The sequence below is a fragment of the Grus americana genome, chromosome 3 (assembly GCF_028858705.1).
Source record: "Grus americana isolate bGruAme1 chromosome 3, bGruAme1.mat, whole genome shotgun sequence".
In the NCBI taxonomy this organism is placed as follows: Eukaryota; Metazoa; Chordata; class Aves; order Gruiformes; family Gruidae; genus Grus; species Grus americana.
Window position 1 is genome coordinate 116,112,399 of NC_072854.1, and position 15,506 is coordinate 116,127,904.

The window sequence follows — 15,506 nt, forward strand, 5'->3', positions numbered from 1 at the left end:
AGGGGTTAGTAGGTCAGATGCGCATTTCAGGAGAATCATCCTTTAAACTTAAAAACTTTCCCATCCCCTCTCTGTGATGATGTTGTTGGGGGGTCAACCTCACACTTCCATTTTTCATTGAAGAAAATGTTACTTAAAACACACTGCAACACCTGCTTCCTTGACCCACTTTGCTTTAAGCCCTTCTTATAATAGTGGTAAAGAAATGAGGGATGCTGAGGTCACTGTGCCATATGGGACATCAGGTGAACGTGCCAAAGAATGTGAACCCATCAAGGAGTTTGCTCACAAGTCAGTACTTTCCTGTTATTAAGATTTCAGCTATTTTCAGTTGTCCTGCAATTCCTCAAATATTTTTGAAGTAAAAAAAAATTCTTCTTCTTTAGTCAGTACTTGTAGTAATAATCTGTTCTTGTGCAAAATAATTCTGTTTATAAGTGATTAGTTTGAATATTTTAGCAATAGGATCTGCATTTTCAATCTTTTCAGGCAGAGGAGGAGAATCACCTTTTTAACTTTGTTTTGTCTCTTGATAAAGAGACCGTTGGCTCCTTTTTCCTCTCTTTCATTCTGTCTTTCTCTGTTCCCTCCTCCTCTCTTCATTCACAAGAACGTTTGGATTTATGTCTTCATTTTAGTTTTTATCACCAAGTTATAGAAAGTGCTGTCTTGTCATACATACTAATTTGACCCTGTTAATCCTATACAAACACATTTCTGGTATTGACTACTTAGGAATACAAGTCTTTACGTATATTAATGCAAACAGAGTTTGTTAGCCTGTTAGTGAATAAGTCATTATTTCACTTAACTTTCTGTACTAATTATTGCATATGATACCCACTTTTAGTGTGCTAAATTATTGGAGTCAGTGAAGGTTAAGCACACAGTAGCTGTGCAAATCGTCTTATTTTCAGCTCTGGGGGCCATTGTATCTTTAAGACAGCAGACTTTTTGTTTCTCTCTGTCTCAGTACTCTAGCTATAAAATAAGGTATTTCTTACTTCGAAGGAAACTCACGTGTGTAGGTCTACAGAGGAATGTAAGACACTTGGATAATATGGTAAGAGAAGATACATGAATAGCTGTATCAAAAATTTATTTTTTCTTTAAGGAAAGCACAAAAAAGGGGGAAAGGTGGAGTTTTCCTTTGTTTTGTCTGTGCATGTTTTCAAAATGAACTCTAAAATAATATGAACCCTAAAAAAAAATATGAGAGATTGTGGTGGTGGTACTTGGTGACCTCAGACTTCCCTGCCTGCTGCTGCTTGGCAGTACTTCCTTGCTTAAGTTAACGGACCATTCACCTTCATAAGAGTGTTGGAGGACTCATCCTGGGCATGCATCAGAGCAGAAACCCAACAAGAGCGCTCCCTTCCACTCTCTGCACAACTCTGTCTCATCCCACAAGGCACAGAAAAGAGCCCAGGGGAATCTACGTGTGTAAACTCTGAGGACATGGGTATCCCCTAAAGTTTTGTTTCGTTTCGCAATGGTAACAGATTTGCACGAGGAGGAGCGTGGCAGAGTTGAAGGCACTATTGGTTTTGCCACCCGTCTGTGCAGGTGATGTATGAAGATGTGTCAGAGAGGGTGCAGAAGCGTGAGCCATTGCAGAGAAGCCCTCAGAGAACCCCATTGTGACTTAAAGAAGTGTCAGAGAGCAATTGGCTCTGGTTTATTCTGACCCTTTTTGAAGATGTTGGGGAAAAATGGTTTTCCAGGGAGGGGGGGGAAAAGTGAAGAAAACTCAGTTTGGTTCAAATTGACAAAAGCAGGGAAATGGAGAGTAAAGGCTGTCATTACATCACTAAATCTGTTCTGGCCTGGAATGTCAACCTCATCTGTCCCTCTTGTAAAATGAACAGTCCTTTACCAGCCTGAATACGGGGCCAATGCCTCATGAGTGAAGGCTGTGGGCAGCCTGACAGCGATCAAAGATAAAGGTTGCTTTTGTCAGCTAAAGCTGGAATCATACTTTATTTTAACAGAGAATGTTCTCATATTTAGTTCGGCTGGGAGTTCAGTGTGAAGTTGCATCTCGGCACAGTGCTACTGGAGATGCTGGATGGGAAGAGAGGGCTTGATGAGAAAAGGAGCTGAAAATATGGGAAAAACAACCAAAGCCACTGGACAGCTTGGTCTGCTGAAAACCTTATGTGTGAAACCCTGGCTTCCTTAAAGTGGCTGGCAGTACTCCTGTTGAGTTCAGTAGAGCCTGGATTTTGCCCTATATATTTATTCTGATTTATGAAAAGATCAGTCATCGTGGTATCTAAGCACTGAGATATGGTATTTAGTTACAAACAATCATTTTAAGAGTGATGCCAAAATCTACTCGTGCGTTATACTCGGAGATTAAAGAACATGGAGCTTTGGTTGCGTGTGCTTCTCAGTTGTAATTATTCTTCATCCCAAATACTGCCGACCTCCGTGCTGTGGGGCACAGAGGGGCTCCAGACTGAGACAAATCAGAAAGATTATGCAATGTAGTAAATAGCTATAAATTAATGGATTTTGCTAGGATGCCAATAACTACCTCAGTTTCCCTTTCAGCCCCAGAAGAATTAATTAATTCCTTGGGGTTTAGCCAGCCATTGCAGGAAAGAATTTTAATCTTCTGCATTTTTTTAACCATAACTGGTTACCTTGCAATAACTCATACAGCACTGTGTGCTCTCCACTCTGATGCTGCTTGACAATAATGTGCTGCAGAAGAAAGCTGATTGAGTTCAAGTGAAATCTATCCCAAGGAAAGAGTATCCAGAGCAGCTGGTTTCATTTATATATTTTATTTCTGAAGCTCATGAATGTTCCAGTGAGAGATGGTATAATTGATTTAAATCAAATTATGAAACACTATACTTTTTATTCTAAAATGCGCTTTTCTGGTGTTCAATTCTGTAATGTATCACTTGCAGGTAATGCAGGGCGAGGCTGAAGAGGCTGAAAAATACTCCTTTCCATCATGTAGTCCATTGCTGCATGTTCTTGCCTTGGAGCTGGAGCCGAGGTTGCTGTTTGTAACAGAATCATCGTATTGTTAAGGAATCGAGGCTCCATTGCTTCAGGTGAGGCACAAAACCATATTCCTTCAATTTCTTGGTGATAGGAGTCCTGCTGATTTTTGGAGGAGCATCTTGGTTCCCTGTTTTTTTCCAGCTGAAATTAGAGACACATAGAGCAAATAAATGGGAAGGAAAACAGAGGGGTTTTTAGAGCGGGATAATGCTGGGCATTCATTGCAGCACAGGTTAATCTGCATGTTAAGAGGTTTGAAGTTTTCAGAGCGGTTAATTGTTCTCTCAATTGGCTAAGTGTTTGCTGAAGGAGAAAACCTCACAAGTGTGGTACAAGCTTGTTAGAGTGTTTGTTTTCCCTAATAACTTCTGAACCGGCCAATTTAAACCAGATTTTATGGAGGTAATGAAGTTCCTATAAGTTTTCTGAAAACTTTTGGCTGAGCAGAAAGGAGAGAGAACAACTGGTGCCACCAGTAAGGGAAAGGCTACAGCTGGAGCTCAGCTGTTCCCTCCTTAGGTTTGGCCACCCAACCTGGCTGGCTGGGAAAGACATGTCTAGGTGACGTGCACGTGAGCAGCTCCCATCTAGCGCCAGCATGTACCTGCCTATGCGGGGGGCCTGAAGCAGGGTGTGAGGATCTGTGAGGGTGTGGGACGTGTGTGCGGAGGAAATGTGTCTTTCATAAGCAGCACAACTAAGGAACAACTTAACACACTGGGTGTGAACCTTACATAAATGACAATGAGGTGATACACGTAAGAGATCTCTCTAACTTCACCATTTCCACTGACTTGTGTAAAGTAGCTGCTGGAAGATGTCTAGATGACGTGTGCCCTGACCTCACTGCACCATGCTGCTGTACAAGGGTGCACTGGAGTCACCTGTGACTTGTGCCCTTGGTGAAGATGTAGCACAGTAGATCAGGAGGTGATATTGCAGCCTGAGTAGCTATTGTACCCAGAGGGGTATCGCTTCATTAGGTGATGAATATTACTAGCTTTGAGGAGCTAGTCATTATGAAACACCCTGAGAACAGATTTGTATTTATTTACTGGCGGCCACTTGAATGTGGATGTCTGAGTAGTGTGAAGTTTCAGAACTGCTGGTGCGTTTCCGTGGGGTCCAGGTGCTGGCCGGCGTATGTATACATGGCAAGGCATGGTCCTACATTTTCTGCTTGTGTCTGGGTTTTGGGCATTAGCTCATTTGCAACTGCGTTGCTCGGATAGGGTGGTGAGTGAGTGGGAGATCCCAAAAGGGAGTGCTCAGCTTTGAAAAACGTTTTGATAAAAGCTCTTAAAGCAAATGCTTTGTGCACTGGACTACGCAAAGTTTGATGTGGGATGAAGGGCTCTTCAGTGTTTCTCCTCTGTTTTTCTTTTCCATTCCGGTAACAACTTTTCTTCCAGGCTATGTACGCTGTGGGCCAAACTTAAGTTACGTTTCACAGGTGTTTAGTTGAAATGTATTTGGGAACTACACTGGGAACTTTTCTTTAGTCTCCTAAGAGGAGTCCCTAGCAGTGCCCATGTAGCCTTCATGGCCCCTCTTGATGATGTTGGAAAAAACATTTCTCTTGGGCAAGAGAGTTCTCAGCTCCTATCGCTCATTAATCCATGCTTATTTTGGGGGACCTTCCAAATAGATTTCTTGGTGGTCACCAGTGGCATTAGGTATACCTATCTGTTTAGGAATAGACTGAGAGACTTGCTTTAAAAAAGGTCTCTGGAAGGATATGAATAATCCTTTCTGATCACTACTTATGCCATCAGTAGCTGGATTTGAACCTGTTTCTAGTTTAATATCTGATTACCAATACTCACAAGGTCAGCAAAGTGGCATCATAAATGAAGTATAAAATGTATCACACCAGTGGTTTAAAATACAAGCCCACAGCACTGTTCAGTTAGTTGATGGGCCATCTCCATTTATTTCAGCTATTAAAAACTCATGCACACAGCCACTTTAAGTACTGATGCAATCAAACGTGGTCAGCACAGACAGTTCAGCCTGCAAAAGTGAGCCAGAAAAGGCATTAAAATGCTTAGTCTATGACATACTTCCTTATTTTTGTCGTTTTGACATTTATGTGTTGTATCATTGAGGCTTTTGAGAAAGAAGACCCAGTTCCTGAAGCAAACTTAACTGAGATCTTCAGTTTATAATGCCGCAGCCGTCTGTTTTGCATTTAATTCAGATTGACCACCTGCATGCTGTTAACCTCTGGAAGGTTACTGTGATCACAGTTGTTGTTGTTAGTTGTTTAAAAGTTTTGTAGCTCAAGGAAAATATTAGTAACCAGTTACTTAACCTACACTGTTTACTGATCTCATTGAACTTGCAGATGTGGGTTTGCTGGCCAGTGAAAACTGGGAGTCATCTGGTGCCCGTAATCGCTTGCACTTATTTTTCAGACAGCAATAGATTGAGCAATTAAGATTTGATTTTTTTTTTTTTAATAAATATGCTCTTTGTCTGTTGGCTATTTGTCTTAAATTTCAAAATCCAAAATGTAAGTTAGTGGATGTTGAAGGTAGCTCTAAATGAGCCAAACTTTCAGAGGCATGCTTGAGTTCTGAATGCTGCTGATTACACATGCAAACTCCCAGAGGTGCATGTGAAAACGTACAAGAATTGCAGATGCAATTTAAGTGAATAAGACAGATGCGTTCATATTAACATTCTTTGACCAGGAGTATTTAAATTGCTGTAATGAAGCGTTTTACTAACTGAAAGCATTCAAAAATTAGGAATTACTTCTTCAAAAGCACCAGACTTTTTTTAAAGTATGCATTTTTTTTTTAACCTTTGGAGTTCACTCAGTTGAGAATTTTCTGCTTTCCTTTAGAGCAAAGAATAGAAATTCACTTGCTTTAAAAGTCTCACGTATGCCTTTGATTCTAAGAGGGGGAGCTTTACAGTGAATGCACTCAAAAATGGTGAGGGTTGGCAACACATCTATGCTTAATCCATGACATTCTTGTGAGGTGGGCCATCTACTTGCTTCTCAAGTCTTAAAAACTAACACCTGTAGAAAACTGATTCCTTTTCCAGAACTCAACACTTTTGCAGAAGCGGGAATATGACCAACCTTCACTCCTGTGTAACAGCCACAGAGCTGCTCTTGTTGCCAACACCCACCTGGGCCTGCAAGCAGAGATCCTACCCTTACCTCTAACAAGCAAAATGTCAGGAGTTGGTGACTCTTAAACTGTGAGTTCAGAGGCATCCTTCTCAGAAGAGCTTAGCACGCAGATGATTCAGTGGATGTTCTCCAAATAGATAAGTGCCACCTAACCTTTCGATTTGAGGATGCCCTGATAGCATGGGTTATTGGAAAAGCCTTTTCAGGTAGGACTGATCTAGGAGACAAGGAGGGAATGTTACTCCCCTGTGCAAAAAATCTTGAATTTTTGATAACAAATCAAAGGCCAAAAGTGTTTTGGTCTAAAATAGTGAAATTGGTCTGGAGCTAGAATACATGTTGTCTGATGTACCTGGGTGTATCTGGCACCTTGGTTGTCCCTGACCAGGGTGTGTTGGGCCAACTGCTCGGACTGCAGGCTGTGGGGATACGTGACATTCAGCCAAGGAGTGCTGCAGCAGCAGCATGTCAGGGTGTCTTTTAGAAAGGGTATTTAATTTACAGCTGAAACGTAGGAGCACTCGATGTCAGCACCTTCTTCAAAGAGGCTATATAGCTGAAACCCAAATTTTCCATCAAAAAGCCATGGAGTAAAACTTTCTGCCAATACACTCTTAACCTTTCTACTGCTTTACTGGGTTTTTGTTTGTCTGTGTGGGTGTCTGTGGGGACACTCAGGCATGTGGATTCAAATGAGCTGTTCAAATAGATTAAACAACTTCAAACCCCTCTGTGGTCTTTGGAAGTGAATTAGATTAAAGTGAATTAGGGCTATTTTAATTCTGAATGAGTGAGTCCACATGGGCTTAATATAGTTGTATATAGAAACCCACATTAAAATCACATCCTTAGTTAACTCAGATTGTTTCCTGTGTAGACGAACCTATCCTGTCTCTCTATTTAGCAGCGCATACGGAGCTTGCTTCCCGCGTAACTCGCACTATCGACAAGCAAAGAAGCTAAATCAAAAATGATACTGTTTTTGTGCTGGTATACATGGTTACACAAGCAGTAGGTCGGTAATGCATCTGGCCCATGACGTGTCCAGAGAAAGAAGCTCGGCCTTGAGTAGCTTTTAGCTATCATCATTGAAATCCACAACACTTACCAGAAGAAAGCCTTCAGCATCAATTCCGTAAGCTATAAATTATTACAGGGGTCTGATTCCTTGGAATGAAAAGCAATAGATAGATGGCAGAGAAATATTATTAATGGATAGTTTACCACATTCCTAACTGCGCTGACTTCATGAGAATACTTTATATTACTATCTGGAATAGCAATAGTAGGGATTTATTAATATGACTGAGTACTCATTGTTAGCTAGAATACCATGCTATATTGGAAACATAAAGTATTCTGCATCAAAGCATGTAATCTACATTTTTCCTTTTCATCCTTAATTTGATTATGAACTATTACTATGCTTTGCCATAAAATAGGAAAGTTGTACATTTTGATGGTTTCTCAAATGCTGATTTTACTTTCTGCACAAATACTTCGTATCTTTTCAGCATAATTATTTAGCAGCCATTTCGGGCTAATTATTGTCATTAACAATATGAGTCCTATGAGGGAATATCAATTAAAATATGCACAGCTGAACTTTCAAATGAGTAAATAATTTAGTTTTTGAAAATGACTGGAAACAGCAGGGTAACAGTCAAAAGGGGAACAATTATTTTAATGCTTATTTGACAAATGAGTAATTTTTACAGCAAATTAGTTTCTTATCATAGCACCCCTACTGGTAACAAGAGAGAAACTGTGAACATGAGTTTTAAAAATAAAAGCTGCTAAGTTATGCATGCAAAGTTAAGGAAATCATTTGTATGAAGAAAAGGTGATTATGATACACATTGTTAGCTGAAGAATGTTTCCATGGGAATCTAATTAGGGGTATAAATCACATAAAATTATGTGTGTATATATAGGGCTGGATACATTAAAGTGATATGCACATTTATGCATCAATTTTGTTCCTCATTGTTGAAGTATCGAAGATAGGCCTTCATTGCCCTTTCTTCTTGACCCCACTAAATAGTTAGAGTGATTGAAAGTTAATAATTTGGTGGAATTGCTTAAAAATAACAACAGCAAGAAAAATTAAGAAATGAAGTATGGAATGTCAGGTTCAAATATATGATGTTTATTCCTTTGCATAACAAAAGAGAATGTAAAAACCTTGCAAGGTGGGTGAGTGTTATCCCTGGTTTGGGGGAAGTTTTAATGTACACCTTTTTAGTTATGCTGTCCTCGGTTATTTATGCAATTATTCAACAAAACAGGAAAAGTTGGGAGGGGCAGGGAGAAGTAGTGAGAGAAAGTGCATAGAAACTGTATAGAAGTAAGAGAAAGTGTGTAGCTGTGGTGGACACCAGGTACCCACCAAAGCCGCTCCATCACTCCCCTCCTCAGCTGGGCAGGGGAGAGAAAAATATAACAAAAGGGTCATGGGTCGAGATGAGGACAGGGAGAGATCACTCACCAATTACCGTCATAGGCAAAACAGACTCAACTTGGGAAAATTAATTTAATTTATTACCAATCAAATCAGAGTAATGAGAAATAAAACCAAATAAAGAAATAAAAATCTTAAAACACCTTCCCCCACCCCTCCCTTCTTCTCAGGCTCAATGTCACTCCTGATTTCTCTCCCTCCTTCCACTGCAGCAGCACAGGGGGACGGGGAATGGGGGTTGTGGTCAGTTCATCACACGGTGTCTCTGCCGCTCCTTCCTCCTCAGGGGGAGGACTCCTCACACTCTGCCCCTGCTCCAGCGTGGGGTCCCTCCCACGGCAGGCAGTCCTCCACCAACTTCTCCCACAGGAGTCCTTCCCACGGGCTGCAGTTCTTCACCAACTGCTCCAGCGTGGGGTCCCTCCCACGGGGTGCAGACCTTCCGGAAGAGACTGCTCCAGCGTGGGTCCCCCACGGGGTCACAAGTCCTGCCAGCAAACCTGCTCTGGCGTGGGCTCCTCTCTCCACGGGGCCACAGGTCCCGCCAGGAGCCTGCTCCAGCGCGGGCTTCCCACGGGGTCACAGCCTCCTGTGGGTGCCTCCACCTGCTCCGGCGTGGGGTCCTCCACGGGCTGCAGGTGGAATCTCTGCTCCCCATCATCCTTCCTCCATGGGCTGCAGGGGGACAGCCTGCCTCACCATGGTCTTCTCCACGGGCTGCAGGGGAATCTCTGCTCCGGCGCCTGGAGCGCCTCCTCCCCCTCCTTCTGCACTGACCTTGGTGTCTGCAGAGTTTCTCACATCTCCTCACTCCTCTCTCCGGCTGCAAAAGCTCCCGCTAGGGGGTTTTTTCCCTTCTTAACTATGTTATCCCATAGGCGCTACCACCGTCGCTGATGGGCTCGGCCTTGGCCGGCGGCGGGTCCGTCTTAGAGCCGGCCGGCATTGGCTCTATCGGACACGGGGGAAGCTTCTAGCAGCTTCTCACAGAAGCCACCGCTGTAGGCCCCCCCCCCCGCTGCCAAAACCTTGCCACGCAAACCCATTACAGTTTCCCTCCTAAAGCGCCTCCACTCGGCCCTGATGCCTGCTGCAAAGGGTGCTGGGACAAGGGACGATCCCAGACTCCTCCCTGACAATTCATCCCCAGACCACAGCTCCCCACTCCCGAATATCCCACGGCAGGAGGCACAGTCCGAAGAGACAAAAGATCATTTTATTTGTGGACATCAGCTGCGGGGGCCCAGGACTCACAGCGCTTCAGCCAGGGAAAATGAATCGGCACCTGCAACAACAGAGTCAGAAAGCTCCCATAAAGCCAGAAGGGCAGGACGAGGCAGGGCTTTGTTCCCCTCTCCTTGGGGCACACCCTTCACGAGGAACCGTTCGTGGCAAAGATGGGCAGCAGAGCCTGGTACACACCTGGGCCTCCTGGCCTCCTGCACCCTCCTGCCTCTTCTCTTTGGTCCAGCCCCAGAAACTTCTGCCCTCTTCTTCCTCCTCGTCTCTTCCACGTGGGCCTCCTGGCCTCCTGCACCCTCCTGCCTCTTCTCTTTGGTCCAGCCCCAGAAACTTCTGCCCTCTTCTTCCTCCTCGTCTCTTCCACGGGGCTTTCACTCTCCTCCCCCCAGGCCTGTTTCCTCTTTCGCTCTCTTCTTTTTCCCTCGGCCTGGGGAGAGCCTGCAAACCTTTCCATCCCACAGAGGTATCAGCGAGGGAAAGCCACCATCCGCTGGAGTCCGTTCCCATTCGAACCACAACCGGCTCAGTTTACCTTCTTTCCCTTGAAAGGCTCGCCAGTTCTTCGGGGCGCCCCGGGGAGTCTGCCGCGCTCTCGGGGGTGCTCGGAGGCAAAGCCGGAGGTGCCTACAACAGAAAAGTCGGAGGTAGCAGGTGGCAAGAGATGACCCGGAGCCGTAAGCAGCTCCCGGACAAATTGCTACCTCAGCTCTGCAGAGGAGAGCCCTTTGGCTGCTTTGCATCCGCCACGGTCCGCACAGCGCCCCCCCCCCCCACCCGCCCCCTCCAAAGAGACTCGATGAAGCTCTGATAGGAAGTAGAACCTGGGCAAAAGCCCTCGGAAGTCAGCGGCTGCTCCCCTCTGCCCTTCCGACGGTGTTTTGTGGGCATTTGGTTTGCTGGAGCACATGCCCAGTGCCTTTGAGAAACAAGCGTGCCAGTTTTCGTTACCACGGCCCATCCCGGGCGCCGGAGGAATCGCCCAAACCCGCAGCAGCTCTGCTGCCAGGCAGGGGCACAGCAGCCACTTGGCCTCTCCAGAAACTCCCCTCCCACACCAGAGACGCTGTCACGGGCTTTGGGGACCTGACCTACCTCTCCCGCGTCAGACCCCACCACCGTATCTCCCCCGGCTTCTCGGAGGACACCGAGCTCTAGAGAGGCGGGCGTGCGCGGCGAGGCATCTGCCTGACGCTCGGGCTCTGCTCTGACCGCAGGGACGCTTTGCTCTGCCAAACGCGGGCCTCGAAAGAAAAAGCACGTGCAGCACGGTGAGGGACTTCTGGGAAGGAGAAACCAGCTCCGGCCAAAGCCCGCCGAAGCCCTACGCCACTGCTGGGCTCAGCCCTCGGCTGCCCTGTCTGCCCGCTTCGGCTCACCTTGCCGAGCAAAACAAAGCGCTCGTGCCCCGAGAGGCAGCGGCCCAAGAGAGGCCAGGGGACAAGCGGGGCTCCGAGGGCAACGCTCGCTGCCCAGCCCCGCCAGGAACGACGCCGAGGGTTCTGGCGTCCCGAGCCCCAGGCTGTGACAAGCCTCGGTCCCTCCGCTTACCTCGGGAGCTCTGCCTGGGGGCTGGCGACTCCTCGGCTGCTGGACAGCAAAGCTCAGCGGTCTCCTCCCCAAAGAGTTCCCTGCAGTTCTCCACCAGGAACTCCACCAGCACCTTCACCTGCACACATCAAAGCCTTGCTCTCAAGCCAGCTGCCGGAAAACGGGGCCGAGCAAGCGGCCTTTCCCACTCCCGACCCTCGCTCCAGGCAGGAGGCAGCCGGAGACCTCTGAGCAGCCAAGCTCGGAGGATGGGACGGGCCGGGAAGGCCGCAGCCAGCAGGGCCAGACAGCGTACCTTCTCGGTCGCCTCCAGCATGGCCTCCAGCGGGAGCAGGTCCTCGTGCGGTGGGCTCAGCAGGCTTGGCCCCATGCAGATGGCCAGGTTGCTGGAGCTCATCCTGCTGGTGCCCGCGCTGCGGGCGATGCGCCGGAGGAGGGAGAGCAGCCGCTTCAGGAGGAGGACGTTGGCCGCGGGCAGCTTCTCGGCCACCCTGAGGGAACAGGAACGCAAGGTTCATGGAGCAGATGCTGCCCACAGCCATCCCCCAGGCTCGCCCGAGGCAGGTGGGAGGCGGCGGCGGCTGTGTCGCGCAGCTCTCCAGGTGCTCTCGGCCAGCGCTCAGGGCTCCTGCTCAACAGGCAGGCTGCTGCCCACGCTTACGCTTTCAGCTCTGCCATCTTCTCCTCCTTGCTGGTCCTCCGCATGGCGGCCATCCAGTCCTCGTAGAGGTCGTTGACGAGGAGCTTGGAGGGGATGCTTCGCAGGAAGTCCTGCAAGGCCCGGGCCTCCAGCTGAGCCTTTGGACACTCCAGGCCAGCCAGGAGCTCCTCCGGCGGCAGCTCCCAAGCGCTCACCTTCAAGAGGATAGCCAGCAGCAGCGCCGGCTGCCTTCCCAGCTCCACCTCTGCACCGCGGTCCAGGGCCTCCCGCAGCTCCCGAAGCGCTGTCACGCTGGCAGCTTGCCGGAATATCCCCTCCGTCGATGGCCCTTCCTGCTGCAGGACAGCCAGCAGCTCCTGCAGGAGAGGCAGGAGGACGCTTGCTTGCCTGCGGAGCTGCCTTCCAACAGCGCCGGCCAGAGCGCTGCCCCAGACCTGGCTCCTTGCTGGGGCTGAAGTGCCCAGGCCCTCCTCCCCGCAGCTCCCGGGGACACCCACAGCCTCTACGGAGCACCTGGAGGGCTGGGGACCCCCTGTCCAGGCTGCCTTACCTGGATGGGCCGGGGCAGCGTGCCCTCCTCCCCGCAGACGGCTGCCAGGGGCTGGCCAAAGAGCGCCCTGCTGCAGCCGCAGCCCGCCTGCCCTGGCGCCTGGGCAGCGGCCGGGCTGCGCCGCAGAGCAAAGGGCCAGGGCAGCCGTGTCCTCCTCCTGTTCCTGCTGCTGCAGCTGCTCCCTCCTGCTGCAAAGGAAAAGAGAGCACGAGCCCCTCAATGGAGACCGCCAGGCCAGCGCTCCCGGAGCCTGCCCTGCCCTGCCCTGCCCTGCAGCGCAGCGCTGAGCGGTGCGGCAGGGGGGGCAGGGAGCCAGCGGCCGGAACCGCGGCTCTGGCTCGCTCGGAGGCTCCCGAGAGCCGGCGTGCCACCGGGACAGCCCGGCCCAGCCCTCGCCCTGCCAAGCCCCGGGGCAGCAGCAGCAGCAGCAGCAGCAGCAGAGGCTCCCTGTCCCCGCAGAACCACATCCAGCGGCCGCTGCCCAGCGGGTGTCCTTGCTCCTCCCGCCGACGTCCTCCCTCGGGCTACCGCACCTGCATGGCGACACTCAAGGGACAAGTGAGCACAGCTCAGCCGGTCGGTTGCAGGAGCTGGCCTTGCTTTCCAATACTCACCTGCTGAGCGGCAGCGTGCCCCCGCGTCGCCGGACGGGACCGGCGCGAGCCCTTGCTTGCGATCGGCCTGCAAGAAGCAGGCTGTGCTTAGAGGGCAGCCCCACAGCAGAAAGGGCCACCAGCCAGCTGCCCCCCGGCACCGGCAGCCCGCGCGCGGCAGAGCCGGGACCCTCCGCTCTCCCGGGCTCTCTGCCCCGCGCGGCGGGTTTCCTCCCAGCGCCAACAGCCGGGACGTGCCGGCGTTCCTGGGGGCTCCCCAAGCCTCTCCGCTCCCTGAGTGGCACCGCGGCACCCTCCCTCCCTCCAGCCCTCTGTCCCGCACGAGCTCGCTCCGCTCGCCGCACACGGCGGCACAGCCAGAGGTGGCCAAAAGGCCGCCGCTCTCACCTTGGCCTGGCCCTCCAGCAGCCTCTCCAGGCTCCTGGCGCTGAATGTCCTCCCCTGGCCAAGCGAGAAAGAGGGCGAGGAGCTGAGCAGCCGTGCCTCTGCTGCTCGGCAGCTGCAGGACCAGCGCTCGCTCGGGGACAGAGCCCAGGCCAGAGAGACACTCACGGCACGGCGGCGCCTCAGCTCCTTCTCCAGGACTTGGAGCGATGGGAGACGGGTCACCCGCACTTTCGCGGCTCCTTCGGGTGCCCTGTGCCACAAGAAGGGACAGGGAGAGGGCCGGCTGAGCCCCAAGACACCTCTTCTCTCTTGTCGGGGGGTGCCGCGGGGGCACCTCTCCCCAGCTGGGGAGCTGTCTTCCCCCGTCGGGCTGCGCCCGGAGCATCCCTCCCCCGGCTCACCCCAGCAGTGTGCCCAGCCACAGCTCCTTCAGTGCCCGGGAGCTGCAGACAGAGAGGAGGAGAAAGAGCGTCAGGCCCCGCTGCCCCCCAGCCCGTGGGCAGAGGCGGGCGCCGGCACAGCCCTGCCCCATGGGCAAGGAGACGGGGCAGGACGAAGCCCCGTGGAGCACAACTCGCCCGAAAGTGGCAATGCAGGAGCCGCTGGGCCAGACGAAGACGAGGGAGCTCCTGTCCACGCCGCTGCCTTCCTGCTCCTCCTCTTCTTCCTCCCCCGCCGCCTCCTTCCTGCCGCTCAGCACCCACAGCTGCTCCAGGGCCAGGCGCAGCTGTGGGCGCAGGCTGGTGCCACCTCTGCGGAGAGCAGGGGAAGGCGGGGAGCTGCATGGAGGTGGCCTCCTCGGGCTCCCCCACCTGCCCTTGGCACGGACGTGGATCGATGCGTCCAGCACCAAGGTCCCGGGGCCTGGGGCTGGTGCCCGGGTGTCCCCGCAATGGTGCCGGGGTCAGGCATGGGGCAAAGGCAGCGGGGCGCTGAGGCTCTTACTGCAACTTGGCCACCACCAGCTCCTCTTGGAGGAGGAGAAGGCGCCTCGCGCTCCTCTCGCGGCCCCGGCTCAGCTGCACGTCCGCGCTCAGCACCGCCTCGGCCTCGCTGACAGCCTCCCTGCGGAGCAGCGAGCGGCGGGCATGAGAAAGGCTGCTGCTGCTGCTGCTGCTGCTGCTGCTGCTGCTGCTGCGGGGCCCGGCCGTGCCCGCGTGTCCCCAAGCCGCCCGGGGAGCCTACCTGGAGCCGCAGCAGCAGTTGGCCTGGCCCATCGCGCCCGGGACAGGAGGCCCCTCGCCGGGCACCAAGGACTCGCGCCAGCCGGCGATGGCGAGGATGGGAAGCGGGCCGCCGGTGCCGGTGCTAGTGGCTGCTCGGCCAGATCCTGCCTCCTCGCAGCCAGCACAGCTCCGTGCTGCTGTCTCTGCGGGCTGTTGGCTCCAACTGACCAACGCTGGGAGCCCAACGGAAAGTGGGAGGGGCACTGGGGGGGGCACTGGGCTGAGGGTTCTCTCCAGGATGGCCATGGCTGCCTTGCACTGGGGAGCCCAGAGCAGGGCACAGCCCGGGGCGAGGACCACCTGCCTCCACCTGCTGGCACTGCCCCTTGCCTCGCGGCTCACCGCTCCTCCCTGGCCTCCGACTCGACTTGGTGCCACCGGCCACCACCCCCTGGGGCCGGCCGCTCGGCCGCTTTCCCGGCCACTGCGCTGCTCCTCAGCCCATGGGCTCTTTGCTTTCTTCCAGTCCTCAGGCGCATCTCCCTTGTGGAGGGGCCTCGCAAGGCCACCTGCCAGCCCCCTCGGCACTTGAGGGTGCACCCCGTGGGGGCCCGACAGGGACGTCTTCTGCCTCCCCGCTTTGCTCAAGTCTTCTCTAATCTCATCCTCTGACACCTCATCCTGCCGGAGCCTCTTGCACGGAGGGCA

At 51.9% G+C, this 15,506-nt stretch overlaps 1 protein-coding gene across 1 annotated transcript; it reads right to left on the reverse strand.

Moving 5' to 3' along the window:
- Positions 1 to 9,660: 9,660 nt before the first annotated feature.
- On the reverse strand, positions 9,661 to 14,317 carry LOC129204607 (rho GTPase-activating protein 17-like). Its single transcript, XM_054820833.1, has 13 exons — positions 14,211 to 14,317; positions 13,798 to 14,075; positions 13,633 to 13,686; positions 12,958 to 13,326; positions 12,632 to 12,846; positions 12,276 to 12,437; positions 12,082 to 12,191; positions 11,716 to 11,911; positions 11,421 to 11,538; positions 10,965 to 11,113; positions 10,405 to 10,496; positions 10,053 to 10,318; positions 9,661 to 9,915 (listed from the first exon to the last, which is right to left on the reverse strand). The coding sequence occupies exons 2-13, from the start codon at positions 14,015 to 14,017 to the stop codon at positions 9,881 to 9,883; spliced, it is 1,986 nt and encodes a 661-aa protein (XP_054676808.1). The 5' UTR covers positions 14,018 to 14,075; positions 14,211 to 14,317; the 3' UTR covers positions 9,661 to 9,880.
- Positions 14,318 to 15,506: the final 1,189 nt, after the last annotated feature.